This window comes from Varanus komodoensis, unplaced genomic scaffold, assembly GCF_004798865.1.
Source record: "Varanus komodoensis strain SLA01 unplaced genomic scaffold, ASM479886v1 scaffold15, whole genome shotgun sequence".
Classification (NCBI taxonomy): domain Eukaryota; kingdom Metazoa; phylum Chordata; class Lepidosauria; order Squamata; family Varanidae; genus Varanus; species Varanus komodoensis.
This window is the reverse complement of record NW_025335440.1, coordinates 4749091-4776887: the sequence shown is the minus strand read 5'-3', so window position 1 is coordinate 4776887 and position 27797 is coordinate 4749091. Positions and strand designations below refer to the sequence as shown.

The 27797-nt window shown below is 47.6% G+C and overlaps 1 protein-coding gene across 1 annotated transcript in view; it reads left to right on the top strand.

The window, feature by feature from the left end:
• TFAP2E (transcription factor AP-2 epsilon) overlaps positions 1 to 10823 on the top strand; it is a 68032-nt gene extending 57209 nt beyond the window's left edge. The window contains exons 4-7 of the mRNA XM_044425286.1: positions 787 to 1015; positions 2397 to 2515; positions 8210 to 8351; positions 10341 to 10823. Of these exons, the coding sequence (XP_044281221.1) occupies positions 787 to 1015; positions 2397 to 2515; positions 8210 to 8351; positions 10341 to 10629 (779 nt within the window). The 3' untranslated portion in view covers positions 10630 to 10823. The remainder of the gene's footprint in view (positions 1 to 786; positions 1016 to 2396; positions 2516 to 8209; positions 8352 to 10340) is intronic.
• Positions 10824 to 27797: the final 16974 nt, after the last annotated feature.

Genomic DNA, 27797 nt, shown 5'->3' with positions numbered 1-27797 from the left:
GTAAACCACCCAGAGAGCCCTCTGGGCTACTAGTGTGGTATATAAATGCAAATAACAAATAAATAATAATAAAATATATTCTAATAGACATTAAACAATTAATATGTAAAATATGTCCATATAAAACATTGTATTGATCATTGTTATAGGTCAAATTGTGCTTATTTTCCTCCTGTTTCCTATTTATATGGTTCTATTGTTATTTATTTTTATCTGTATTTTAATTATATTTATATTGCACTGTGAGCCACCCAGAGAGCCTTTGGCTATGGTGTGGTATACAAATGCAATAAATAAAATTTCATGGCCTTCAGGCAGTACTGCTCAGAATTGTTTTCTTTATCTCTCCATATATATCTCAGTCTGCAAAACCAAACAATGTTTCCCGCATCTGACTAAATGGACATGTAAGCTTCCTGCTGGCTGGGGAATGCTGGGAGTTGTATACACACTCATATGGCAGGCATGGAAGGCTCCAAATATGGGGAATCCTTGGGGAGACTTCACCGACTTTACCGGGAAGCAGCAAGGCTGTAATCAGAACTCAGTGATCTTGAGCAGCCTGCCATTTTAATTTCCCACAATGCTGTCATGCTTCAGAGCATTATGGGTAATTAAAATGGTGGGTGGCGTACAGGTCTAGTCCTTTAGCAGATGGTGCCCAAGACCAGCATTTATACACCCCTCTGAAATTGCTCCATATGTAACAAAAATGACTCCTAGGATGTGCTGCTTGTTCTCCGGCTTTGCACCACTTCACTCTATGTTTTCACTCTTTCCCTCCAGTGCCCATCCCCTCAAAAGCGAATGGCACCTCCCTCTCCTCCCTGACAATGAATAAGGACTCTCTGATAGGAGGGGTGACAAACCCGAACGAAGTGTTCTGCTCCGTGCCAGGACGGCTGTCCCTGCTCAGCTCCACCTCGAAGTACAAAGTGACAGTTGGGGAAGTTCAGAGGCGACTTTCACCCCCCGAATGCCTCAACGCGTCTCTTCTTGGGGGCGTCCTCCGGAGGTAAGGGCACGAGAAAACCCATGGATTTTGTGGCTGATTCTGCACCAGCTTTCCAATTGTCATGGGGTTTTGTTGGACATTGCTTTCAACAGAAAACGCTAGTATTTGGTTGCTTATAACTTCAGTGTTTTACGTCCTACCTGTATAAAACTTGAGACATGTTCCTTCCCCTCCAAAGACCAGAGCCATGAATTATCGACAGGGGGGGCAAAGGACCCCCATTTTATTATCAGTTTAGAAAGACATTCATCCTACAAACTGTCAGTGAAAAAGCCAGGAGTTCTTCTCCTGTTTGTAACTTCTCTGTCTTCCATTCAAACGACATGCCATTTTCAGACAGTTTTCTACTACTTTGAAGGAGCAAAGCCACCAGTTATCAGGTAGATAAAAGACCCTCCCCCATTTTACAAACAATAAACACACCCCAGTACCTCTCTCTTTCCTCAAACTTTTATTTTTAAAAAAAATCTGTGTAGGCTGTTCTAGGCTGTAAGTAAAATGAGTTGATTTGCTATTTCTGTTGTGTTTATTACTTGTTGTTCGTCAGTTTGAACTATTATTTTGGACGAAGACCACCGTCAGAACCAAGCCAGAAGTGTTAGCAACATGACCTCCAGTTTGTCAGACACAAAACTAGGGCCAATCCTTTCTCCTCTTATAAGCGAAATATCCTCTGTTGGAAGGTTCCCTTCTGTGAAGGGCCATCCAGTCCAGGAACCATCATAGCTATGGCTCCTCAGCAGCAAGCGCTTGGGCAGTGGACTGAGCACCCCGACCCCCAGGCCACTCAGTCACAGTCTGCCACACTACAGGAAATCGGTTCCCATACATACATACATACATACATACAAAGTTGCACCTGTACATCTAACACATGTACATTTTATGCAGATCTGTGCCCCTTGTGGCATCTCTTTTGGGACCCATAAGTGGTCATCCTACAGGAGAAGGGCTCTAGGGCAGGTCTCTGGGGCAGTTAGTCTGGCCCGAAGCTGCAGTCTAGAACCTGCCCAGGTCACGATTCAGCCAGAGGTTGCTGTCCCGGCCCCCGTGACCAAGGCCTGTGAACACCCCAAGGCATGTGTGCTCCCCCAGGGGAGGGGATAAAATGAGTTTTGCCACCCACTGTGGGGTTAACTATGGTTTTGGCATGGTTTCTGGGGCATGGCAGAACATCTACAGACCAGTTAATTTGGCAATAATTATCTTCTTGTGGTTTTAGTCTCTTGGACCTCACTTTAAAATGATGTCCTGTGTTCCCCATGGTTGCTGAAGGAGTAGCATGGGTTAAAATTCTAAAACATGCTATTTGGCATCTGGTTCTGCCTGTTTGCTATTCGATCCGCTCAAGCAATTTCACCTCTCTGCCTTTTTCTCTTAGGGCAAAATCTAAAAATGGTGGAAGATGTTTAAGGGAAAGGCTGGAGAAGATAGGGTTAAATTTACCTGCTGGGCGACGCAAGGCAGCTAATGTCACCTTGCTAACATCACTGGTGGAAGGTAAGGCTTCCTTCTCTTTGGCAAAACTTGGAATTCTTCCCAGGAGAACCCATGTATGTCTGAAAGTTTAGTGTTCAAAATGTGCTCACTTTCAATTTTAAATGAGAAGGTTGAGCTTCAGCTGTGATTGGAAATATGGATAACCTGCCTTCCAGGCCCTCAAGGTGGCTCACAAAAAGAATTAAAAATCAAGGCCATTTTAGAACAACGATAAATGCAGTATAAGATACAATGTCAGGATACTAGGAGTAAGAAAGAGCAAAGTCTTCGTGAAATAAAAGTAGCTTTGCCATTTGCCTGAAGGCCAGCAAAGAGGGGGCTAAGTGTGCCCCTCTGGAGCGGGAAGGGGGTTCCCTGATCTGGGTGCCACAACCCCAGCCTCCACTCTGCCCCCCTCTGTCCTCTTTCAGGGAGACGCATTGCTTCTTTTTCGGGCCAGGGGAGCAGCAACCGCAGGGAAAAGACCATGAGCATCAACTGGAACAGAAAACATGACCCACCTTCCCTTTACTTTTCCAGGGCAGCTCACAACATCATAAGAAACAGTACAAGTACGATGAAACAGTAGGAAAAGAAATGAAACAATGTGTGCACGGCATAGTCAGAAAGGAGCAGCCCATTCCAATAATAGACTGGAACATCAAAGCTTCTCCAAGCTTAGAATGAGAAGGCTAGCAGTTCTTAGGAAAAGAAATAACTTTTTTTTCCCCTGGGAGAGGGAGAGGGAACTGAAGCAGAATGACCTTGGTAGTGGAAAAGTGAGAACCTTGACTAGCCAGTGCTCACATTATATCACTCAGCCAGTGGACCTAAGAACCCTCGTAGGTGTGAAGACAGCCTTGAGCCCTTGCTGATAAGCCTGAAATCGGCAGTGAAATGTTTCATTGCATCTCCAAAACACGCACAGCCTCTTGCACGATCCAAGAACTGTTGATACTTTGGGTTGGGGCAAAGTCAAAGAACAAGGCACTGGTTCTTCCAGTTCAGAGCAGTAACCGGGCTTGTGCAATATCACTGGGCTGGTCCCAGTCCCCACTGGGAAGCAGATTCTCCCTTTGCTCAGAACTGCTCTGATTGGATTGGCTTCACTGCCAAGGCCCATTTCAGTGGTAAAGAAGAGTCTTTTTAAAATGAAAGTGCCAGACGTATTTTAGAGCGGAGAAAGGTGCAAAGGGCCGGTGCCAAGGGCAGGCAGGAGGGGGCATGGCTGGGCACCTGCTGATAAAAGGGACCTTGCCAAGGGTGCTTAAAAGCCCCAGCCCACCTGTGCCAGGTGCTTGGGAAAGAAAGCAGAGAGCTGTGAGTTGTTCGGGCAGTTGCAGAGCCGGGGGGGGGGGGGAATGGCATTTTCTCCACCAGGTCTCCACCCTGGAAGTTTGTTCTGGAAGGCGGCCTCACAGCAGCTCTGATCTCCAGACGGTCACTGTCAGGGCCGCCTCGCAGCAACTTTCTAGGGAAGGGTCCTTTGCAGCCGATCAGAACGTTTGAATGGGAGAGCCGATCAGCTCCTCCCCTGCCGCCTCTGCACGCGGTGCAGGTTTTCAGCCACGCAGCTTGTGCACAGCGCTGCAGGCTTTGCTCAGGAATATGGGAGCAAGGAGGGACTCCGGACGTGGAGGAGCACCGAGAGACACAGCCTGCCTGCCTCGCCTCTGTGTGGAGCATCCAGGCCTCCGTGGGGCACCCCACTCAGGCTGCGTATCCATCCTCAGTGGAAATGCCCTCTCACTGGTGCAATTGATCCATCCTCAAGCATCCCTGTGGAAATAATTGGAGCTGATGGTAATCGATCGCACCCAGCCCCTGAGACCCCGCTTAGACAGGCAGCGTTAATTCATCTCAGCTCCCCTGCTGCTTGCTGGATTAGGCCATCTGTCCCAAGTGTATTAACCTAGTTGCCAGTGCCTTTTGTGCCCTCTTTGTGGGAGGCAGGGCTTCTCTTTAGCCATCACGAGCAGACGCTGCTGTTGGACGCCCTGGCAAACCCAGCAAGTTTCTAGCTCTCATGGCCATGCAGGTTTATTCTTACCATCCTCTGAAGAAAACAAGAAAGGTCAGACCAGTGTGCTTCTCCTCCAAAGACATCCAGACCTCTGGGACCTTTGGTGGAGAACACACATCAGCAGTCAGTGAACAGGGAGACAGTGAATTGGGGCGGGGGGCGGGGGAGTCACTCCCTGTCTCTCTGAGTCTGATTTGTTGTATGCATTGGCCTGGAATGCAGCTGTTGCTTTTCCGTAGACAGATCCATGTGGAAGAATGGAGGGAAAGGGAACGTTGTTTCACTTGTTTCTTTCATGTGACTCTTTAGAGCAGGGGTCTCAAAGGCGCGGCCCGCGGGCCAATTGCCGGGATGGGCGGGGCACGGGGGGGGCCCTGCGGCCTCCGGGAGCGAGGCGGGATGAGCGGCCCCCCCACCACCGCGGGGGTGGAATACTTGATGCGTCCCAGCCTCACCCAGACTTCCCCCAGGTCAGTGGAGTTTGAGACCCCTGCTTTAGAGGAAGCTGCTTTTTAGACGCCTGTTGGTCAGTGTTTTCCCCCCAGCTGAGAGAACCCCTCTGGGAGAATGAAACCAACACCTGGGTGTCACGCCTCCGTCCTATTCCCTGTAAGGAAAGCCCAGTCGGTGCAAATCCACCCTCTTACTATGTTGGCCAGCCAGCAGAATGTGGGGAGAATGCAGGATGAAACAGCTTTTTGCTTTGGCCAGACAATTTTCAAGGGCTTTTTCTTCCCCCAGCAGAATACAAATGGCAGAACCAAGGAACAGTTTGGACTGGCTCAGATGTAATGCTGCCGCTGTGTCTAAACCTGCAAAGCTGTGCTTAGTTTAAATTATGATTAACAAAGAAGGACCACCAAGATGAAATACAGCAGAAAGGATCTGCATAGCTGAGTGTTTGAAGTACAAAATAATCAAAGGCACAAATATAGGATGGGGTGACGAAACTTGGCAGTTTCAGGAACCTGATCATGACACGAACATGAGCCAGCAGTTGTGAAGTGACTGCTAAAAAAGCAAATGCAATCTTGAACAGTAGTAACTGAAGCTCAGTGCTGAGATTTCAAGGGGAAATGGCTCCACCCTGTTTTGCACTGGTCAGGATGCCTCTGGAGTTCTGGGTAGCACATTTTACGGGCACTGGAAAACTGGAGCATGTCCAGTGCAAGGAAAGCAGGATGGCAAGGGATCTGAAGAGCAAGTCCTGTGAGGAGTGGTTGAAAGAATTAAGTGTCTTTAACTTGGAATAGAGAAGGATCCGGGGAGACGCAGCTGGAGTCTTCAGGGCAGGATCATGCAAAAGGTTAAGCAGAAGACAGCACTAGTGCCCAGTGGGTGGGAATTGCATGGAAATGGATTTGGGTAGAACATGAGGGAAGCCTTCCTCACCGTGCGAGCTGTGTGACGGTGGAAAAGACTTTCTTAGGAAGTGACAGGGTCCCCTTTGCTTGACTTCCATATCTTGCAGAAGGATTCCATAGATGCAAGCTGTACTTAAAAGGGGGGTTGACTAAATGACCTCTAACAACCCTTTCCAACTCTAAAATTTTAGGAGAAGCCATGATCACAAACCACAGTTTCATCCTGGTTTGTTTGAATAAGCCATGGCATAAATTAATTGCTGCTTTCTGGCATTCAGATGGAACTGGGACCTAGTTCAAAAGAGGGAAGAAAAGGTTTTGTGGATGCTTGGACAGGGTGTGGGGAAGGGAGGGCAGAGCAGAAAGGAAGACGGGGCTCATTCCATTACTACTAAATAATAGTTTAGCATTATGCCCCCCAAAGGGCCAATCAGTCCTGCCCAATTGCTTTGAATGGAGCTTTGCTACAAGTCACATTTCTTAGACTGCATGTGGAGCGTTTTCTTTGACATTTGAAAACATATTTTTAAACACCCAGAGGGCCCTTTAATTCTAGGACTGTGGCTATACTTAATCAATAAACAAACTTAGTGTGGAGACAATCATTTTAAAGAGGGAATTTTAATGAAGACTGTTGAAAAAGGTTTTACTCCTTAGGGAAGTATGCAGAGGTTTCTCTCCCCATTCCTGCCCCCCGGCATTCAAAAAGAATGGACGAACAGCCACGCTGTATCATACCAGTAATCCGTCCAGTCCAGTATTCTGCCAAACTGTGGCAAACCAGGTGCCTGCAGGATCCCTGCTTGCCCATGTTCCCCGGCATCTCGTGTATACAGCCACACTGCTTCCAGTCCTGGAGGATTCATAGAGGCCTCAGTAGCAGTAACCATGAATAGCTGCCTCCCCCCCCCACCTTGTCCGGTCCCTTTTAAAGCTGTCCGGATAAAGGCCATCGATGCCTCCAATGGCCACGCAACCCACAGTTTAACTACGCACAGCATGACGGAACGCTTCCTTGTCTTCCATTCCCAACCTGGATTTTCTTTGATTCGTCAGCAGGAGTCAAGTTTAATTGCCAGGGTAGTTCTCAGAAGGCGCTTACTCCTCTTTGAGGCTCGCTTGCTGAGCCATGACATCGGTTGGCAGATAGTGGCTCGTGGCCAGCCGCAATGCCACAGTGGCTGCCAGGTGCCGCCGGGTGAATCTTAGCCTGCTCTGGGCAGCCGTGATGTGATGCGAGCTGCGCTGGCTTGGGACCAGGGCAGGTGAGGCCACGGATGTTGGAGAAATCCACAGTGGATTCAGATACGTTTGAATTTCTGTGACCCTGACTCTCTTGAGCCTGCACCAGTGCAGATTCTTCAGCATCAGGTGGTGGGGTGTGTGCCTGTTGCTTTTTAAGTTCTTGTTACTGTGACATTACAGCAAAAGAAAGATGTCTGTAGATGTCTGTATCAACGAATACATATGAAATACATACTTCTCAAAATACCACTTTCTAGCAATAATGCACAAGTTTCAACACAAGTGGACCAGATATGCAAAGAAGTATATATTTAAAGTTGGTGTCTACCCAGAACAAAACACTGAGGTGCAGAGTATTTTATTGAAAACTCCAGAAATTCTCTTTCCTCTCCCCACGTTTTCCTTTTGCCCGTGGTGGCCAGCAGCCTGCCATTATTTCACATCCGCTCGGCAAGTTCAAACCTTACCGGGCTCTTTTTTGCCACTCTTTTTCCTCTCCTGCTGCCTTTTTTGATTGTGTGTGTCTGCAAACCGTGGCATTTCCTCCCCTCTTTAGCATGGACATTGCAGTTTTGACCACATATGGAATGACACTTGGATAACTGAGACTGCTATCAATATATATATATGAACAATTGCTAGATATAGTTTTCCTTTGAAAATACAACCAGTCACTTTTGTTTATTACATCGCACACTTCCATTTCTTCAAAAGTCACTGGTGCTGAGGTGTGGGCTGATGTACAAATTGATTTGTTTCCTCTGTTCATCACTTCATTAAAGAGAAAAGGGCTTTTAGTTGCTGGATAGCCTAAGCACTCAGAAAAGGTTCCACTGAATTTCAGTGGGAATTAGTTTGCAGCCTTATTCATGTTGTCTAAAGAATAGGGCAGAGTGGATAGATTACAAGATTCAGGCTACAATCCTACGCACACTTAATTGCGAGTAAGTTCCATCAAATTCAATGTGATTTACTTTGAAATGAACACGCTCCGGATTTCACAGTAAGTGACGCATTGGAATATCTCTGTGTGTAGGTGATTTGGCTCATACCGTCCTTCACACACATGTATTCGTCTTGCAGGGGAAGCTGTTCACCTCGCCCGAGACTTTGGTTACGTGTGTGAGACAGAATTCCCAGCCAAGGCTGCAGCGGAATACCTCTGCCGCCAGCACTCGGACCCTGGCGAACTCCATGCTCGGAAAAACATGCTACTGGCAACCAAGTGAGTACCTACAACACTTCTTGTCCCTTTTGGATTAGAAGAAAAGCCTCTTCTGCCCTCCCCCCCCCCGCAAAAAAAATTCAACAAATTTCCCCCTAAATTCAAAATCTGACAAAATTTCAAGGTTCACAATTAAACTTTGGGGGGATTTGGAAAATTTTCAAATTCAAAATTTACCTTTTTTACAGTGAATGTAAATGAATGTTAAAGCAATAATTTTAAGCATCACATTCCCAAAATTCCTGAGAAGGCGGGTGCTGTCCTACAAATCACATATGATTTCACTCCCCACCAAAATCTACTTAATCGTCAATTCAGTCTTAAAAGAGTAAAAAAAAAAATCAAATGAATTGCAGCTTGCAAAAAATAAATTTAGAATGTTCTCCTCATTAATTATGACTTACAATGATTACAAGGGCATTTCGAGTTCTTTAGGGTATAGTGATACCTTTGAAAGGACAGTTCCCATACCTGAAATGCAGCTCAGCATTATGGTCAGTTTCACTGATCCATATGGCTATACCAGTCTGAGGAATTTCACATGCTGGGGGCAGGCACTTTGCAACCCGAAACAAGGCCAAGGCAGCCCAGAATACTTTTCAAGAAGGACGCCTGCACTGTGGCTGGGAAAATCTAGCTTCCCCAGCTGCTGTGAAGAAGCGGCTTAGCTCAGAAGTGGAGTGACTGATGGGAGGATCCCTGCTAATAAGAAAAGTACGGGGCTGCCTCGCGGCATGCCCTGGTTCCACTGCACAGCTCAAGAGCCCAAGTTGCCTGCTCCAAGGCACGATCCGTCCCAGTCACATGCATGTGATCTGGGGCATATCTTGAGCGGAGCCGGCTGGAGCCAGGGGTCAGACTAGATGGCCCAGGAGAGCCCCGTCTGACTCGCTCTGTTTCTATGTTCTTCCATGTGTCCCTGGAGGTAAAACCTACTGCAGTTTTCTCAACAGTAGCTGTACTGAGATCTGGGGTTTATGTGGGGCTGACCCCAAGGCTGGTCTGCAGCTAGCGCAAGGTACGGCCATGTGGCTGTCACCAGCAGCGGCCCCTTTCCAGCATGCATCTGCTTTGCTGAGGGAACTGCACTTGCTCCCCACTCTGGTTGGCCACGCTTGGGGTGTTCCTGCTAGCAGGTAAGGCCCTACAGAGCTAAGGGCCAGGATACTGGAGGAGCACCTCCTGTACTGACCCATCCAGCCCCTGAGGTCGTCGGAGGGCATGTGCCTGGAAGCTCCCCACGGACCTCAGCGCTGATGAGCATCTACCTGGAGCTGGCCTTTCAGTGGCTCTTCTTCCTGCCCAGTCAACCAGGTCTCAACAGCACATTCTTTTCGCTGCTCACGAAAGCCAGTTTTATTTCAAGAAGTCTTTTCAGTCTTGAATTTATTTTAATTTAATTGTTTAATTCTTTTAATTCACCATTTTAATTGCAGTCTGTTGTAACCCCCCCCCCCAACATTTTATATGTTGTTTTATTCTTTATATGTTTTATTATGGCAATTGTAATCCTTTTATTGTTTGCCGCTCCCAAGTTTGTTTAGATGTGAACCAGTATATAAAAGTTGTAAAGAAAAAAAGAGTGCATGGGAATGCAGCCTTCAGAGCCCTGTGCATTTTGGTGCAGGTGAGGGAGAAGCAGGCATATAATTCTACCTGTCAGTCAAACCTGAAGGTTATGGGCTCAGGCACTTGGCCGACTGAAATTCATTTTTTTATTATTGGAACTTACTTTTGAGTAAATGCTAAATTGTACCTGAGTCATGTCCAGGGATTTATCATGTGGACATCTGCAGAAGCAACTCGATCCAGCCTTCAATCATGCTGAAACTGCTGTCTGGAAAACGAGACAACTCCCGAACCATAGAGTTGCTATCCCTGGTAGAGCTCAGGCTGATGAACAGATTGTTTTGGGGACATGGATTCCATGCGGCTTTCCCTGTGTTTTGCTTTCACTTCAAGGTCACCTCTCCCCATTTCTCATTCCAGGCAAATCTGCAAAGAGTTTGCTGACTTGATGGCCCAAGATCGCTCTCCCCTTGGGAACAGCCGCCCAACACTCATCCTGGATCCCGGTGTCCAGAGTTGCTTGACCCACTTCAGCTTAATAACTCATGGCTTTGGGGGCCCCGCAATCTGCGCTGCCCTCACAGCATTCCAGAACTACTTGGTGGAGTCACTTAAAGGGCTTGATAAAATGTTCATGAACAGCACGGGCAACGGGCACCCAGTTGGTGACTCCAAAACAGCAGAAAAGGATGTGAAGCATCGGAAATGACCCGCCCAGTTCTCCAGCCTTCCCTAGCAGGAGGGTTCCCCCCCGGTTCCCAGTTCACGAGATAGGAGGCCTGGTTTTACCTCCTTCAGGAAAAGAAAAACCAGTTGGATCCCCCTCTCTCCCACCATGTTTTTGAACTGTAACAGATCTATTTCTGAAATGAAGTCAATGAAAAGTGAAGATTGGAGAGGACTGAAGAAGCAGAAACATTTACATGGACCTCACAAAGACTGAATTAAATGGAGTGCAGGTGATGGTTTCTGTTCACACGTTTGATTTTCATGGGTGGATACTGGAAGCCAGGTTACATGTGCAATGCTTCTTTTCCTCCATATTTTAATTTTAAAAGCTCACAGCTCCAAGATCCCATTCAAAATGAGCAACTAAAGATGAAAAGGTGTTAGTGGAATCAAGAAAGACCAGTGGATTTTTGTCCTGCTGGACAGGCCTGGAGATAAAAGGCAGGGAGAACGAGAGAGGCGGCGAGAGAGGAAGCAGCACCTATAAAAGCTCACCTTTCTTGTGGATGTCTGGCTAACCTTTACCAGTGATCCAGTCTTTGAGCAGCTCTGTGACTTTGTTTACACATTTTGACCAATCGGGAGTATCTGTGGATCTTCCCTTTATGATTTACTTGGAACGTGTATTAACCAATATGACCTGACAGCTTTCTCCCCAACAAAAGGAAGAGATCTCTCATTCTAGCCGAGTGTCATTCAGCTGTCCTGAATCTGAGATGAGTGCAATTTTGCATCCCTGTTCCACTCCCAGGATTTCAAAATAATAATAATTATAATTATAATAATGAATAAATAATAATAAATTAATACATGATTAAAGCACAAGAAGCAGACCTTGAAGGAGGCCAAACAAAGCTGTTTTGAAATCTGTATATATTTATTTATGTGTAATTAAATCAAAAAGTTTTAAAATGTCTAGTGCACGTTATTTATATTCAATTAAGTTGGGACTTCACTGATTTTTTTCCCTTCTTTTTGAAAGATAAAGTCTTTGGAATTTTCTGGAATGAAATTTTGGATCCACAACATAATAGCATGGACAAGGCCTGTGATGCTAATAACTAGAGATACTTCGCCCAGTTGTTTTTTCTTTTGTACATTGTTTCTCTTAAAAAGCTGCAATAGATGTACAATGCCACCACCACCAAAATGTCAGTCATTATCTTAATAAAACCTCTTTTTATTTGGAAAGAGACTTCCAAACCTGTGTTTTTGATACTGGAAACAAAATAGTTGGGTTTTGCTGGAGTCAAATTTGTCAGAGCAAAAGTTAAAATATCCAAGGAAGTTTGACAATTTAGTTGGGAGGAACAAGTGTTCTGGAGTAAGCTGATATTTGGGTCAATATTTGCAGTAATACTTTGTGGTAGAGTTAAGATGCCTCTGTCCTTTGAACTTAAATAGCAATAGATATAGATATCCAATATCCAAAAACGGGTCAATCTACCTCCTTCCTTCTGCACCAGGAAAGGGACAAGAAGTTGGACGAGGATGCAATAGAACCAGTTTGGGAACATGAACTTTGAGCTAGCCAAAAACCAATGCAGTGAGGGAAAAGCACACTCTGCTGAGCACGGGGGGGGGGGGGGAGCATAGCTTAAATTAAAAAGCAACCCTCCAAATCCACTGCTTGTATATGAGGGGCTGGATTCATGCTTACTGAAGGCTCATAATCTGGATAAATATTGTGATGGAAAGTTCTTCAATGTTCAGGGATATGCTTTTTAAAAAATTACCTACCCATCTTTTGGAATTCAATGCAAAGTCAACATTAATTGATTTTCTGTGCCCCTTTGACAGCTAAAAGGCTAATAATACACTAGAAATATAAATGGCAACCTGCCATAACACGTTGGGTATAGGATTTGATGAAACTGTTAGTTTTTTCACTGGTGGCCTCTAGGCATAATTTACAAATGGATAAATATATGGAGGTTTGGGATACCTTGTTGAAGCTTATGGATAATTTATTTTTAACAATGGCAGTATGTGCTGCTATATGTTAACACACACACACACACACACACACAAAACTGGTGCTATGGATCTTTTTACATTTTGTTCAAAAGTTGTAATGTTTCAGGGTGGTGTTCCCTGCCCTTCCCCCATTTTAATAGTGCAATTTGGAGGGGGTTTTGTTTTGCACAATAAAACATTAATTAAAAAGATACATAGTGTAGACCTACTGAAATCACTGAGACTTGTTAGTTAGTCAAGGGTCTACTCTGAGTAAATTCAGTCTGGATCCAAACCACAATCTCTAGGGAAACAGCCCAAATTGCAAAATGCTCCAGAGCCTGAAAAGCAGCTGACTATTTTTCAGTCTTCTGACAAACGAGAGTTTTGTCATTTTGATTGTTTTTTACGCACACCTTTGGCTTTCCATGGGACTCGGTTTGGTGAGGGTGAGGAGAAAGACACATCCTTTTCTTGACTGCCTTTTCCTCTGCATGCAGGGCTGGAGAGAAATGTAACGTAAAAAGAAGTGAGATGTCCTTGTCTAGCGTTTAAAAGGTGACCCGTGCAAGCCAGCCTTGAGGGGCGGCTCTGCGGATGGAGTGTGGCTGCCCAGGACTGCTGGGCCTCCATGACCAGAACCTGCCGTGATGCGTAGCTGCCTCACATGTGCGGGATGGTGTCAATTGGTGTCCGCAGCAGCAGGGTGCACCCCCATGGCCGTCACGGACTCTTCCAACTCTGTGGCTCTAAGGCAGTTTCTTCCTTGTCTGCTGTGCAGGAAGCTCTCCCCATTATTGGGCGAGTTGCATGTGCAGCTTCCATTTGAACTGCAGGGGCACCTCTTGCCCCTATGCTTGCTTAGCTTCATCAGTAACTCAAAGCCTTTGGAAATGCATAGGCTGAACAGCCATTGGGATGGGGGCAGGCACAACAGGGAGTAAGAAAACCACCCAGAGAGCTTCAGTTGGGGGCCATATTGAAATGAAAACGGCGACCATGCCCAGAATACCTTGTGCTGTGTTCAGTTCTGCGTTTTCAACTCACCCGCACCATAGCTCTGTTAGAAACACTCCTTTCCTTCAGAAGAGAAAAATATTCCAAGCATGCAGAGAGTTCTTTTTAAAACTTCATTGCAATAAAAGGATTGAAAAATGGCTTCCTTCCCATTCTCCAGCTCACCTGAGCACATGTCCACATCCGATTTTATGCCCTGCCCTTGGCCGCTTCTCCCTCCTCCTTTCCCCTCATTGCCTGGGGTGCCGGGAGTTCACACTCTTTCCGCCCGCCTGCTCCGCACTGCTCCAACACCGGCCCTTATCCCAATCCAGCCCTGCCCCGGTGCGCTACGACAGGCTCATTTTCTTCTGACAAGCTTGTCAATAAACAAGTCATTGAGTCAGTATTTGGCCATCCTGCCTGTCTGCTTTCTCACACCCTGTGTTGTCTGATCTTAGCCCGCCCCCTCCTTTGGGCTATGTCATTTTCCTTGTTACCCTTTAAATTTTGCTACTTCCTTGTTTCAAATCTTCCTTTCACACCTATCAGCTCTAACTGCAGGAATAGAAAGGGCCCTGCTCCAGGTGCCCTTATATTCTCATTGCCTGCCCCTCGCGGGGTAAGTGGCTTTCTTGGGGGGGGGGGGGGGGGCTGCTGGGGCCCTGGACCTGAGCACTGCCTGCAGCCCTCACTGTACTAAGGGCCAAGAATTCATGACGCCCGAACGAGTGCAGATCGCAGAGTGTTCTGTTCACCCTGCCGGTCCACCGCTCTGATGCTCAAGAGGGACATGCTCCCAAAGGCCTGGAAGTAAATCTCTGGCCCCAGAGGTCAACTGACCACTAGCATGACAAAGGATGGGGCTCAGCACACTTCCCCTTTCCTCAGCAGCTTAAGGCTTTGCCACCCGAGAGAAAACCCCCTTCCAAGGAGTCCTGGGAGGCACTGAATGATGGCTCTCGGCAAATTCAGAGGAATTCTGTCTGCGTCCACGTATTTGCCCCTGCGATGCTATGCCAGACACCCTGTTTCATAACTGAGTGGCGCTCCAGGATAGAAGCAAGCAGCCATTTTCATAGTCTTTCAGAACATAAAGGACCTCTTGCTTTTGCTGCCTGAAGATTTTCTGGAAGCAAATGTGACGTGAGGTGGGGACCGCGAGTGCCAACCTCAGAAAAACCGTTGGCAGCGGCAGGCCTCAAATCTTTAGCCGGCTGAGGCAGTTCAGCCAACGTGACCCCTCCAGCCCTCGGGCGATGTTTTCACTGCCAATCTGCCAGCCTCCTCTTGAAGTAGGGGCTGGAATACTGAGGGAAATATTAATGCGCAAACACATAAGTATCGGTCAGACACAACAGCCGAAGCAAACAGGCTGGGGAGGACTAGCCTTTTTGTCCACCAAAGGGGAAAAAAGACAGTTTAGGGCACAGTCCCTGCTGGCCGAAAATGCTGTGAGTTGTTGGATTTTTTTTCTGTCTAAGCATGACCTGCATTGTGCCCTAAATTGGCCTCTAATGGAGCCAGGGTTCCCCCCACCACCATTTAATTAATTGGAAAGTAACATTAAACATCTTGTAGAAATTTATAGGATTTGAAACCATGAAAACATTTCAAACCGATTGCTATATAAATCAGGAGTGTTTTTCTTTCCGTGCACCCTCCTCACCGCAAATTGCTAATAGCTTGCCTTCAGTGTTTCGCATTTTTTCGTTTCGGCAAGCGGTATCCCCCTTTCCCAACTGGAGGAGCAGGCAGCAGGCATGCTCACGAGGGTGGTGACATTTTCGGTCAAAATAGACCTGCCATCCTTTCTCAAGGGGGTGATTTTTCATAAAGCAATTATAGAAAGATTAAGGAAGGGAATTAAGGAAGTGCACTGGTTTGGTTGTGATACAAAACCCTGATTTAGTGCAAACTTCCTCACCTTGCCTCCTGAAGATGCTGTGGACTGCAGTTCCCATCCATGGCAGCCAGCACGGCAAATGGTCCTGGATGATGGGAGTTGCAGTCCATAATACTGGGGGAATCTGGTTTGATGCAAGCTGTGCAGAGGAGCCTGGGCAATATACTGGCCTTGCGCACGCTGCTTTCCACACTCCTGTTTTGTGGCCGCTTAACCATAATTCAGGTTCCCATTGGCTGATTCCTGGCTTGATACAAACCAATAATCACCGCTGGAAAGGAACTCTTTTTTAAATAATAAGCCAACAAAAACCCTGAATAGTTTTTTCTTGGTTTAACACACTGGTTTCTTTTAAACAGCAATTCCTGGTTTATAGACAACAAGCCAGGATCAGTGAAAGCAAAAGTGTAGCCTAATCTATTCCTGCTCACAGCCCTGCGGAAGGAAAAGAGGGGCGGGAAAGGGCTGAACCCCAAAGATTCATTCCGCTTCCTTCCTGCTCGTACACATAGCGGTTCAATTGGGCGTGGTACTGTCAACACAGCTCAGTTTAATTAATTAATTGCATGTATATCTTGCCTTATCATCTTTCAAAGAATGCCAGGAGGCGCCTCCTGCCAGGAGGGTCTCCTGTAATTCTCCTGCTGCTCTCCATCTTACCCCCACAACAACCACCCTGTGAGGTAGGCTGGGATGAGAGTCTGAGCCTGGCCCAGAGTCACCCAGTTGGGTCCATGGCTGAGTGGGGAGCAGAACCTGTGCCACCTGTGCCCCAGTTCTGCACTGGTAACCACTGGTTCTCGCTTAAAACCTGTTTTTTTGAAATATCCACACTTGTTATCCATTTGTCTCAGGACCCAGTTCACAAGCTTCATTTTAACTTTGGTCTGGATTCCCTGAGGGAACCTCTCAGCTTTTAAATCACCCCCTGACAAACGGCTTCTACTTCCACCCCACAGCTCCTGCAGAGCAGGTCCTTTCTGCCCACAGCCCACCCTCACGCCCTTCAGACACCTCCGCCCTTCCTCCCCCTGGAATCCAGGTCAAAACTCTTCTTTTTCAATTGCATCTGCTGCAGTTTGTCAAAACTCACTCCTCCTGTTTGGATTTGGTGTTTCTTCTGATTTCTTCATCATAAGCAATCTTCTTACCCTTGGTTGAACATTACTATTTTAATTTTCCAAGTGTTTGGACCATTTTAATTCAAATCTGGAATTGATATGTCGTCGTTAAATAAACAGAGGGTTCCAAAACTGGAGGTTGCAGACAGAAGGTATGTTCAGGGGAAAGGGTAGGATGAGGGTTTGGGGCTCAGGCAGAAAAGGACGAGATGGGGCTCAGGCAGAAAAGGACAGGCATGATAGGATCCACTCTGAGGGGAGGGGTGCAGTTGGAAAGGGACTGTAACTCAGTGGCACATGCTTTGCAGGCCCAAGGACCTGTGTTTGGTCCCTAGCATCTCCAGGTACAGCCGGAAAAACTGAAACCCTGCAAAGCTGCTGCCAACCTGTGTCAACAAAACGGAACAAGAGGGAGGAATCAACGGGCAGATGTAGTCCAAGCCTTCTTCGTGCTTTCCTGACCCACCCAGTTCTCCAGTGCGAATGCCTTCTCCTGGTCATTTCCTCTCAGATGGCTCAGAGAATCAGTGAAGGGAGGCAGACCGTTCCTTGGGCCCAAGAGCTGGGAGGGCTGTGCAGGCCCATGGAGCCTCCTCCTCGCTCCCCTTGTTTCTCTCTCCTCTGTCAAATAGGATACTGTAAATCCTCAGGACAGGGACCTGAGGACATGTGGGTTATGAAGCCTCACACACTGTGTCACCATCATTAGCCTGAAGGATAATACATGTTGGATGGTGTGCAAGAGGATCTCCTGGGGTTTTCCTTTTCTTTTTTTCACCCCAAGCCCAGCCTTAATTTTTTTTTTCTGATTAGCCCATGAGGCACTGGGCTTCAACAAAGCTGCAGCCTGTGCGATGATGGCAAACCACCCACTCAGCACCTTCCCCGTTGCTTGGCAGTGTGAGGTCTGCCTCCAGGCATCCTTGGAGTAAAGATATACCCACAGGGCAGGAGAAGAGCAGATTCCCCTGGGGTGAGGTGAGGATTTGGGGCAGAGGCAGAACCTCTCACACAACTCGAGGGAGGGGCTGTCTCCTCTTCCTTCCTTGGAAGAGCTGGCAGAGGGCCACCTCTACCTGAAGGGCTGTCCCTCCAGTTCCAGTTTAAAGATCGGGACGGTTGCCTGTCCTCATTGCGCACCTGCGCAGCACCTCCTCTGGCAGCAAACTTCCACACAGTGGTGAGAGAGAAAGACTGCATTCCTGTTTCTAAAATTAGATTAAATTACAGATTTGCATGTATGCATATAGATTAGCATAAACAGCCTTCCCTTGTCCTTTAGTGAAGCAGTTCCTCCCCCCCCCGCCCCTTTTGGTGATTCCAAATGTCCTCAACAGCAGGGGTTGGACCCATTGGCCTTCATGCCTCCTTCTGACTCTACTATTCTATGATTCGAAGTGGCTGCTGTACATGCAACTCCCGCTTGCCAGAATCCAAGAGGCTTTTTCTCCCCTGCCTGCTAGTGCTAAGCTCAGCTGGCTGGCTGCTGCTCTCCTCTTCAAGCCAGCAAACTGAGTGAGCAATTTGCTCGGCCTTATTTACCTGCTTCTCCCCTGGTACGAGGCACCTGTCTGGAAAACAGAGGGTCACTTTCCCTGTGCCTTATGCAGGGCTCATTTTCACAACAGGTGGGGAGCCGTTTGGGATCCACATCTTGTCTGGATGGAAAATTGCCCTGCACAGCTCGGTCGGTGCTGGACACCCACCCCTGCTGCTAGGCTTCAAGGGAGGAAAAGGCGTTCTCACAGGTGCGTGCCACAGGGCTAAAATGCCCTCTTCCATGCAAGTATTAAAATGCGCAGGAACCCGACTGCATCAGCACAACAGGGAATCCTGGGAGATGTGGTTCTGTGGCAACTGAGTCATGGGATCGCTAACAGAAATGCAGCGGCCTTGCCTTGCAGACTGACGTGCCTCCAGGTTCTCTGGGGATGGCTGTGGGGCAGCTCTTCTCTCTGATGCAATCAGTAGACCCCTGGGGTTCAGGGCACAGAGACTGGCAATGGGGGCCTTCTTGTGTAGAACGGCCCTGCCTGCTGTGCTTAAGACCAAGAAGCTCTGGCATGTAGAACTCCTCCAGTTCTGTCTTTCAAAGAGGCCGTTCTTTTAACACAGGAGCGATGTGCATATGGCCGGGTGCGCCCTTGCACATCTGGCTGCTGCAATGCTCCATTCTATTTCCAGCTGTTCAGCAAGGTGCAAGGGCAGCCCCACCTTTACAGTAACCACATTGCTTGGGCTGTCCCTGTTCAGGAATAAGTGCATTGTCATACCAGCCAAAGTGATCTGTTGGCAACATACAGGTATGTGAGGGGGTGTCACACGGAGGTGGGTAGAGACCTGTTCTCCCCTGCAGAGGAAGGCAGGGCGTGCTGCAATGGAGCAAAGCTCAGGGAAGCCAGGTTTAATTTAGATGCCAGGAAGCACTTCCTGATGGTTAGAACCCTGAGGGTGTGGAATGGGCTTCCACAGGAGGTGGTTGAGGCCCCATCGGTGGGGGTGTTCAAACATAGGCTGGACATGCACATGGTGGGCATGTTGTGAGCAGAACCAGCTGGAGCCGGGGGTCAGACTAGATGGCCCGGGTTGGCCCCCCTTCTGACTTGCTCTGTTTCTATGTTTCTATGGGTACACTGGGCCTTTACAGACCCAGCAGCATCTCCAAACATGCCCGTTCCTTCAGGAGTGCAAGCATAGTTCAAAGATGCGACCAACCCAGTTCTTGGACTGCTAACCCACACACCAAGAAGGTCTTTTTCTTATTGGATTCAGGGTGGGGTCACAGAACATGAGAAGCCAGGGTGAAAGCTTCCCATTGTGGCCTTGTTGCATCATCCAGACTCAATTCTGGAGTTCCTGAATGGGAAGATTAGTTTTCCGGACCCAGGGAGAGAATCCATGGTGCTGTCAGGTTTCCACACTTCATCATGGCTTCTCTGTTCATCTGGACCCAGGACTGCCAGCATCATTTTGGCACTGCGGTTATGGAAACACCATAGAGTCCCCCTGTCAAGAGCAGCCCTATAAGTGGCTGGTTCTAGTCTTTGCTCCCTCTGTTCCCTAGCAACGGACACATCTTTATTCTCCTTATGCCCATTGGCTGTGGGATGTCTCCATCTCTCTGTTTACTCTTGGAAATGGAGACAATATGAAGGAAAAGTGAATTGTGGCAGGGCTCCTTGTTTCCTATGCACTTGGGGCATGGAATGTGTGTCAGAAGTACAGCTTAGGGGACAAGCTGTATTCTCCAGCTTAGGCTGGAGAGCAGCACTTGTGAAAGGGACCTCGGGGTGCTGGTTGACTGCAGGCAAAACATGAGTCAGCAGTGTGACCACCGGGTCAAGATGGCAAATGCCACCCTTGGTTGCATAGCCAGAAGCGTGGCTTCTAGATCGAGAGAGGTATTACTGCCACTCTATACAACACTGGTGCACCCACAACTGCAGTACTTTGGTCAGTTCTGGGCTCCACATTACAGGAAGCATATAGCCAGGTAGGGCCACAAGGATGGTGGCCAGATTGCAGGGAAAGCTGTATGAGGTGAGGCTGAGGGAACTGGGTCTTTTCAGCCTGGAGGAGACTCCGAGGGGATCTGTTGGTGACACACAGGTGTGTGAGGGGGTGTCATATGGAGGTGGGTAGAGGCCTGTTCTCCCCTGCAGAGGAAGGCAGGATGCGCTCCAACGGAGTCAAGCTCAAGGAATCAAGGTTCAATTTGGCCGCCAAGAAGCACTTCCTGACAGTTAGGACCCCAAGGAATGGGCTTCCATGGGAGGTGGTTGAAGCCCCATCAGTGAGGGTGTTCAATGATAGGCTGGACATGCACATGGTAGGCATGTCATTAGCGGAGACGGCTGGATCCGGGGCTCAGACTAGATGGCCCAGGAGCCCCTTCTGACTTGCTCTGCTTCTGTGTTTCTATCCATGTGGGGCTGCAGTGGCTGGAAGTGCTGCAGACTTTTGGGAGGGAAGAGGAATGCCTCAGGATTGCTGTGGACCAGTCAGGAGGAGGAGGGTGCAGTCCATAGGTGAGAACAGGAAGAGCGCATGGATTTCATTCATGGGAGCTGCTTGGGAGGCACGGTGCAGGTCATCTCAGAACCTCACAACTGTCTGACCAGCAAGTTCAGCCCCTCATGGTCACGCTGCAGAAACTGTGCAGCGTAGTTTTCTGTGACACACAGGTGTAGCCTTAGTCTCAGTCTATTCCTGGTAACACCAGCCAGTAAAATCTGCTCATGTGCTGGACCCATTTCAGCTTTCTGATGGGATTGTGTCAAGTTGCACCTCAGATGGGAGATACCATTTTGAATCATCCCTCTCATACCAAATAAACCTTGAAAGTGGAAATCAGGTACATGAGGGAGCCAGGCGCTTGCCCTGTGTCATCCCTGTTGCAAAAGGTGAAGTTATTTAGGGGGCAGGGCTTTCTTGTTTTGTGTTGTTGCTTCACTTTGGAAGAGAACAGAGGCTGGGCTGAGGGTTTATGCCAACTCCGACTCTAGCCCCCAGTGCTGCAGAACCAGGGCGCCACACCTGGCATTAAATGAAGCAACACACATTGATCAGGTAAAGAACCTCCCATCCGGCAGGGTCCAGAATCATCTATCTGCACTGTTGCGTGTGCGCCAGCATGGAAGACTGTGGTTCCTGCCCGCTGAACCATAAGTGGAACAGCCTCTGCTACGTATGATTCCCCCAGTCTCCAGCACCTGTAGTCAACCAGTCTTGCTCCTGGTTCTGAAGGCTGCCTTTACACTTGGACCGCTGTTAACCATTAAAACAAATGCAGCCGTCTTGGAAATGGAAAGTGACAATAAGCCATTTGGTTCAGCACTAATGTGCTGTTAGGTCGTTATCCAATAAGTGGATTCATGTTGCTTAACTTGAGCCAGCTGTCTGAGGAGAGGGAGGAAACGCTTAATGTCTGTGCAGGAGTGTGTGTGTGTTTTCAAATGAAAAGGCCCATTCTGGAATTGCAAGTATTTGCTACTTCCTGAATAGCTAATTTTGTTAACAAAGATGTGGACAAGACAGGGCTGTTGTTCAAGTCTTGCCTGTCAAAAAACCTTTTTGACCCATGAAAACCAAGGTCGGGCTGCTCTAGCTATAGGGGGCCATTGGGAGCCTTCAGAAGGATGCAGTTTCCTTCCCTGATCAAGTTTCATGAATAAAACAAGTGCCTTCTAACTCTTCTACTCTTGGCAATAGAAGAACAAAACTTGCAGGCAATTTGGTAAATCTAGGAACTGTGCATTAATGAATATATTGACTTTCCATCAGTGGGACCATGATGCAGGCAGTGGCAAAGGGGGGTCCTCTGTCTGGTTCCTCACAAGAGGAAAGGAGGACGGATAAGAAATGCAATGTAATGATGATAAGCCCAAATTGGTTGGTCATCTCTGCACGCTGTGACTTCATTCTGTGGCATGCCTGGACTCCAGACCCAGCCTGACAAGTGAAAAGGGAAGGCCTGGGTGCAAATATTGTCCAGATCGCCTTGGGCAAGTCATTCTCTCCTTTTGCTTCCATTCGCAATGTGGAGACAAATAAGGACAACCTACCTTACTGGATTATTGTGAAGACTGCAACAATGAAATGTGCATTCGCTTACAATGAAAGGAAGATTTTGAGCACTCAGAAGTGGTTTCTCAAAAGGGGTTTGTGTGTGGGGCAGTTTAAAGCAGCAGTACTATGTCTTACATTTGTTAAGGTTCACAGTCCCTCAGGGGTAATCTTGTGGGGTCCACATGCCGGGAGAACTTAGTAGTTTTGAGGGTCGTAGCCTAGCATAGGTGGAGTTAGCAACAATGCAGAATGATACACACAAGGGTTCCCCTATCCCCATCTCTCTCTCTTCCCTTCTGTGCCATCCCATCTATTTCCCCTTGCTATCCCATCCCATCCCATCCCATCCCATCTCTGTGAGCCACATCCAACTAGCTCAAGGGCTGCAGGTTCTTCACCTCTGCTTTAGAAGTTTAGGGCCGGTAGTTTTAACCGTAGTCACTGAATTCAGGCAAAACAGAAGGGAAAGTTGCAGACTTTCATGAAGACCCAGAGAATGTTGGTTCCTTACCCTAAGTCCCACTGCAATCCGTGAAATTTAGTTTTTGTTTGGTCAATTTTACATCTTCTTGAAATGAGTGGAACTTAACACCATAAAATGCCTCTGGAACAAAATTATGATTGTATCTCATTCACCCTGTCTGGTGTGAAGTCATTTTGGCTTGTAGATATCCCTTACTAACATGATGCTTTCTCCCAAAACAGGCTCATCCCCTTAAGATCTCAGTGCAGTTATCTGCTCCAGCAGATAAACTATTGACATATTTTCTCAGGTGCCTTTAGAGTAACGCAAACGATTGACTAAGCCAGCACATCAATCTGAATTACCTATGTGTGAGTTGTGCAAAGTATCTTTATTTGGCTCTATGCGTTCAGCTTCTGCAAACAGTTAGGTGGGATCATGAAGCATTCCCCTCAAGGGGAGGAGGGGGAATCCCACCCTGCGTCTGAGCTTTCATCCCACCCTTGCATCAGCAGCCATAAAGACCAGAAACCTAACTTTGCCCTCCCTCCCCCCAAAAGCCAACCTTCTGAAGATGCATCACCATCACCAACTCTGTACTGGCCAACAGCTGAAGCTTTCTGCAAATTGCATGCTTATGCAGAACACACTGAATCTTGCCTAGTTCCCCCCTCCCCCCCCCATTTTATTTCAATCCTTGCAACTGAATCTTTTCCAAGATGGGGCAGAGGGGAGGGGAGCTGCCCAAACTATACGTATAATTTATATACTTCATTTATCCTTTTTAAAATCATGTGGCAATTATTCAGACTTTGTTTCATTTATTCTCTCTTCTCCCCCCACCCCCATTTTCAGGTTGTTTTCTCATTAATTCCTTTGAAGAAAATTAAGAAAACTCCATTAAATTCTGTTTTCCTTTGAAATCTTTGGGATTCCCTAAAATGAATAAATTCAAACAAAGCCAAGACAGACAAAATAAAGATGCCCTGAGAACAAAACGCCCCACTTCTGGGTCTGCTCTGAAAGGTCTGTCCAATCCTTTGTTGTACGCCTCAATGCAGAACCACTTTCTGCTTTCTGAAAGGCTTCTGCTCTGCCCTCTTCCAGCACAGCCTCTATCTCGCCCATCAGTGGGGGATTCGGTGCTTGGCCCCTTGCCCCGAGGCAGAACATATGCTCCCTTCTAACTCAACTCCAACTAGCCTGTTTGGGGGTGGAATCATTAATATACATAAAACTATCACCTGCCTCTAAAGAAAGACTAAGCATGAAACTAACACACAGAGACAAATTAACTCATATTCTAAGTGCATCCAGGTTTCCGGTGATCATCCCCAATGCAAATCATTGCAAAGATATGATAGTGCCTTTTTTTCCACCCTTCTTTAACAAAAAGAACTAAAAAGGAGAAGATCAACGTCAATTGCAGTAGTACTAAAGACATTTTCTGCTTGGTATGCAGTAAAAAGGAACCATTGGTACAGCCTCAGACGCTCGCACGTCACCATGACTTCTGGATAAAGAGGAAACATGCAAAAAACAGTCAAGAGCTGCACTGAAATTAATTAGAGGGAAGGCCTATTAAAAGGAGCTCTGTTAATTCAACATGAAGGGAGAACCGCCAAACAGCATCCCAGGCGTTGCAAATTGGTCAGCCTCAGCTGCCGTGTTCAGCGCCTGTGTTGTCAGCGCTGATGGGCCTTTGAACAGATGTACAGTACAATCCCTCTCTACTCAGAGGTAAGCCCTCTTAGCCTCAATAGGGCTTACTCTTAGGTCAGTGTGTACAGGACTGCTGGCTTTAAAACTGCACTATTAAAAGTGGGAAACCTCTACTTCAATTTATTCCAGCTTTCCTTTGGAGAACCTGGTTCTTTTGCTTCTCGCTTTTCATTTTACATTCTCTACTGAGATATTGGTGCATTATGTCGAAGAGCGCAATCCCATGCATATTTAGACGGAGAAAAGCCCTACAACTCCCTGAATGCCAGCCATGCATGCCAGGAGTGATGGGACTTTCTCTCTGGGCAGACACAGGATTGCATGCCAAACTCTGTTTTCATGTTTGGCTTCCTTTGTGATAACCCTGCCGCCTTTTCGGCACAATGCCTCGTCTGTTAGACTTTTTCACCATTCCTGAACACTGAACATGTTGGCTCAGGGATCATGGGAACTGTAGTCCAATACCTCTGAGAGTAGGGGGACCAGATTGGGAAAGCTTGTATTAACTCTTTGTACACTATCAAAGCAGAATTGTTTGGGGTAAAAGTCAGCATTGAAATCCCTAATGCAGCCCGGGGTGCTTCCGCTGGTCCTCAGCACCACAGGTGTCCTGCTCCAATTTCTTAATCTCCTGATTATTAAGGTTTTCCTCATCTGAACAGTTCTCTTGCCCTTTGGGCACTTTGTAAAGGGTTAGGGTTAGGATTAGATTCAAGATGAGATGGAAGACACGAGGACACCCTGAAACAGAGCATTGTGAGCACATGGGAGTCCCCACTATAGGCTCAAACAGGTTTTGACAGAAGCTGAATGATCAATTTGCGGAGAAGGGGCCTAAAGGGACCTTCCAAGTTTCGAGAAGGAGAAATAGAAGGTTAGACTGCATGGTTGGTTGGCCAGCTTGGGCAGGGTTTTTCTGGTGTCATGCTGAAAACATCGGATAAAGAACCTCGCTCACCCAGTGCCCAACTTGGGGGAGAGTCAAGAATGCCAGGAGGCGACTCAAGGGGATGCCACATCCTACCAGTCGGCGTGCTTTGCAGGCCTTGCCTGTCCATAGAGATCTCAGAGAACAAAGGCAGGCCTGGACAGGCTGTCTGACTAGAACCACTTGCTTGGAGCAGCCTGGTGAATTCCTCTGCTCTCAGCTGGCCCCTCCAGCACAAACAGCTCGATGGGGATCTGGCAAGGCCACGACAGATTTCGACCACCGTGCTGGTCCTCTGCTGTATGGCAAGCCCATGCTAGATGCCCTGGCAGAGATCTACTCTGTGCCAGATTCCTTCAGCTAAGAGGCGTGGCAACTTTAAATGCACCCTCCACATAATCCAAGTGTCACAAAGACTCCACTGAGAGAAAAGGATGGACTTTTCCCATATCCCTCACGTTACAGAGGAATTCACTTCCAGAGGATGTTCCTCTGGCTTGAACAGTGGTCAACGAGGGTTAGGCAAATTCACAGAGAGAAAGCCCTGGTGGCCCTATGCTACCTAGTCTCAGAGTCAGGATTGCCTGCCCTGCTTCTGGGTTTCCCAAGGGCAGCTGGTTGGCACTCTGGGGACAGAGTGCTGGACCAGTGGGGCCTTGGTCTGATCCAGCCGGGCACTTTGGCTGTTCTGCACTGGGGCCAAGATGGAAGCTGAGCACAGCCTGCTGCCTTGTGCCAAGTCGGATCACTGGCCCACCCATCCTGCTGTTCTGCCCTCAAGCCAGAAGCAACTCCCCCACCAGTAACAATGACATTCCCCCACCATCCCGCCCCAGTGAAAAACGTCCTCCCACTCCTTCCAACAATCAATCGGACACAGCCAGTCACAAGGGGACATTATGGGATACAATGGCATCGTACTGATCCAAATGCAGGATGCCCTGAATGTCAACTCCCATCTGCCCCAAACAGCAGGGCCGATAAAACCACTCGGGTTGGAAAAAGCTGGACAACTGGCAAGAGCCTCCCAGGTTTCAGACAGGGGCCTTTCCTCAAGGACTGACCCGGAGATCTATCCTGCAAAGCATTCACTCTACCAAAATACCACACTTGGTGTTTTGCATACTGCTAAGGAGGAAAAGCTTTTGTTAAAAAAAAAAAAGATCTATTATAGAGCTTGTGGGTTCCCCACACACCAGAAAAAATGGATGAACACAATGTAATAAACATTAAATGATGATAATAGAGGAGGACATCTAGATAGAACTGGCTGAAGAGTTATCTTCTTTGACTCTATCTTAGTGCAGGGTGGAGTTAAAGCTTCACCAACATCACGGTGGTGCTGCTGGAGCAGCCCAAGCACCTGGTTAGATACCGAATGGGCCAGGAGGGTCAGGTCCCTGCACAAGAACTGTGCTTCTCTGTGGCTTCCCAGCCCCAGAGCACTTATTCAAGGTGGACTTCAGTGTGGCATAAGGGAGAAGGAAGCACCTGCAGATGACTTAAGTCAATCAAGCTCAACATCCAGTTTGATTTTGTAACATATAAAGGCTGAGTGATTATTCTATTTTTTTCTAGGACTGTACAGCAGGGACCTGTGCCAGATGGTCCATCTGGCAATTTGAAAACTGTCCTGAGCACCACCACAAAATGACTGCTATGGAAGCCATGGCAAAAAAACAAAAAACAAACAACACCCCCCTTGCCCAACAGAGAGGGCCTGAAGTGGGTGGGGTGGGGTGCCTGAGCCCAAAACACTAAACTGCTCCTTTTAACCAAGGTTTTGGCATCAACAGAATCCTGCCCCACAACCATCGCAGCTGCTAGAAAGAAACAACATGCACGCACAGGACTCTTCTCAAGAGGGAGCAGCTGGGAGGGCATGCGGGGACATGGCACAGTGGTGCTCGTCTCTGCTGGACACTGACCGTGCCTCATCCATACAGGTGCCTTCTGCTCTCCGAACTCCCTCCAATCATGTTTTATATGCTACCCATCCCAACATCAGGTGCCAGCATATCTCAGGCAGACCTGGAATGACTTGGGTCTGAGAGAACCTAGAGGCACTGCTAGTCAGCACAGATTATTTTGACTAAGACCATCTGACTCTGTGAGACAACTTTCTTTGTGTCATGAATATTTATCTGCCTTTTGAACTAGAGGACTTGACATTGCAGCAGATTTTCTCACACAAAATGATTTTTGGAGGGGTGAAAAGTGTTTCTTTTTTAAGCAATCAAGCAAAGCCAAACTAGTCTGGTGGAAGAGTGGCTTGTTAGCCGGTGTCACTAGAAGCGAGGCTTCCCCCTGAAAGGGGAAACCATGTGTCTTGCCAATTTGGCTTTTCCTAAGCTGGTGCCCTCCACGTGACTCTGGGGAGTGCAGCCCAATGCATCTGGAAGGCATCAGGTCCAGGAAGATCGACCTAATTCATAGAGAAGCATGCTGCCCCTAAATGTGTTGGTTTCTGGAAGAGTAAGAGAGAAAG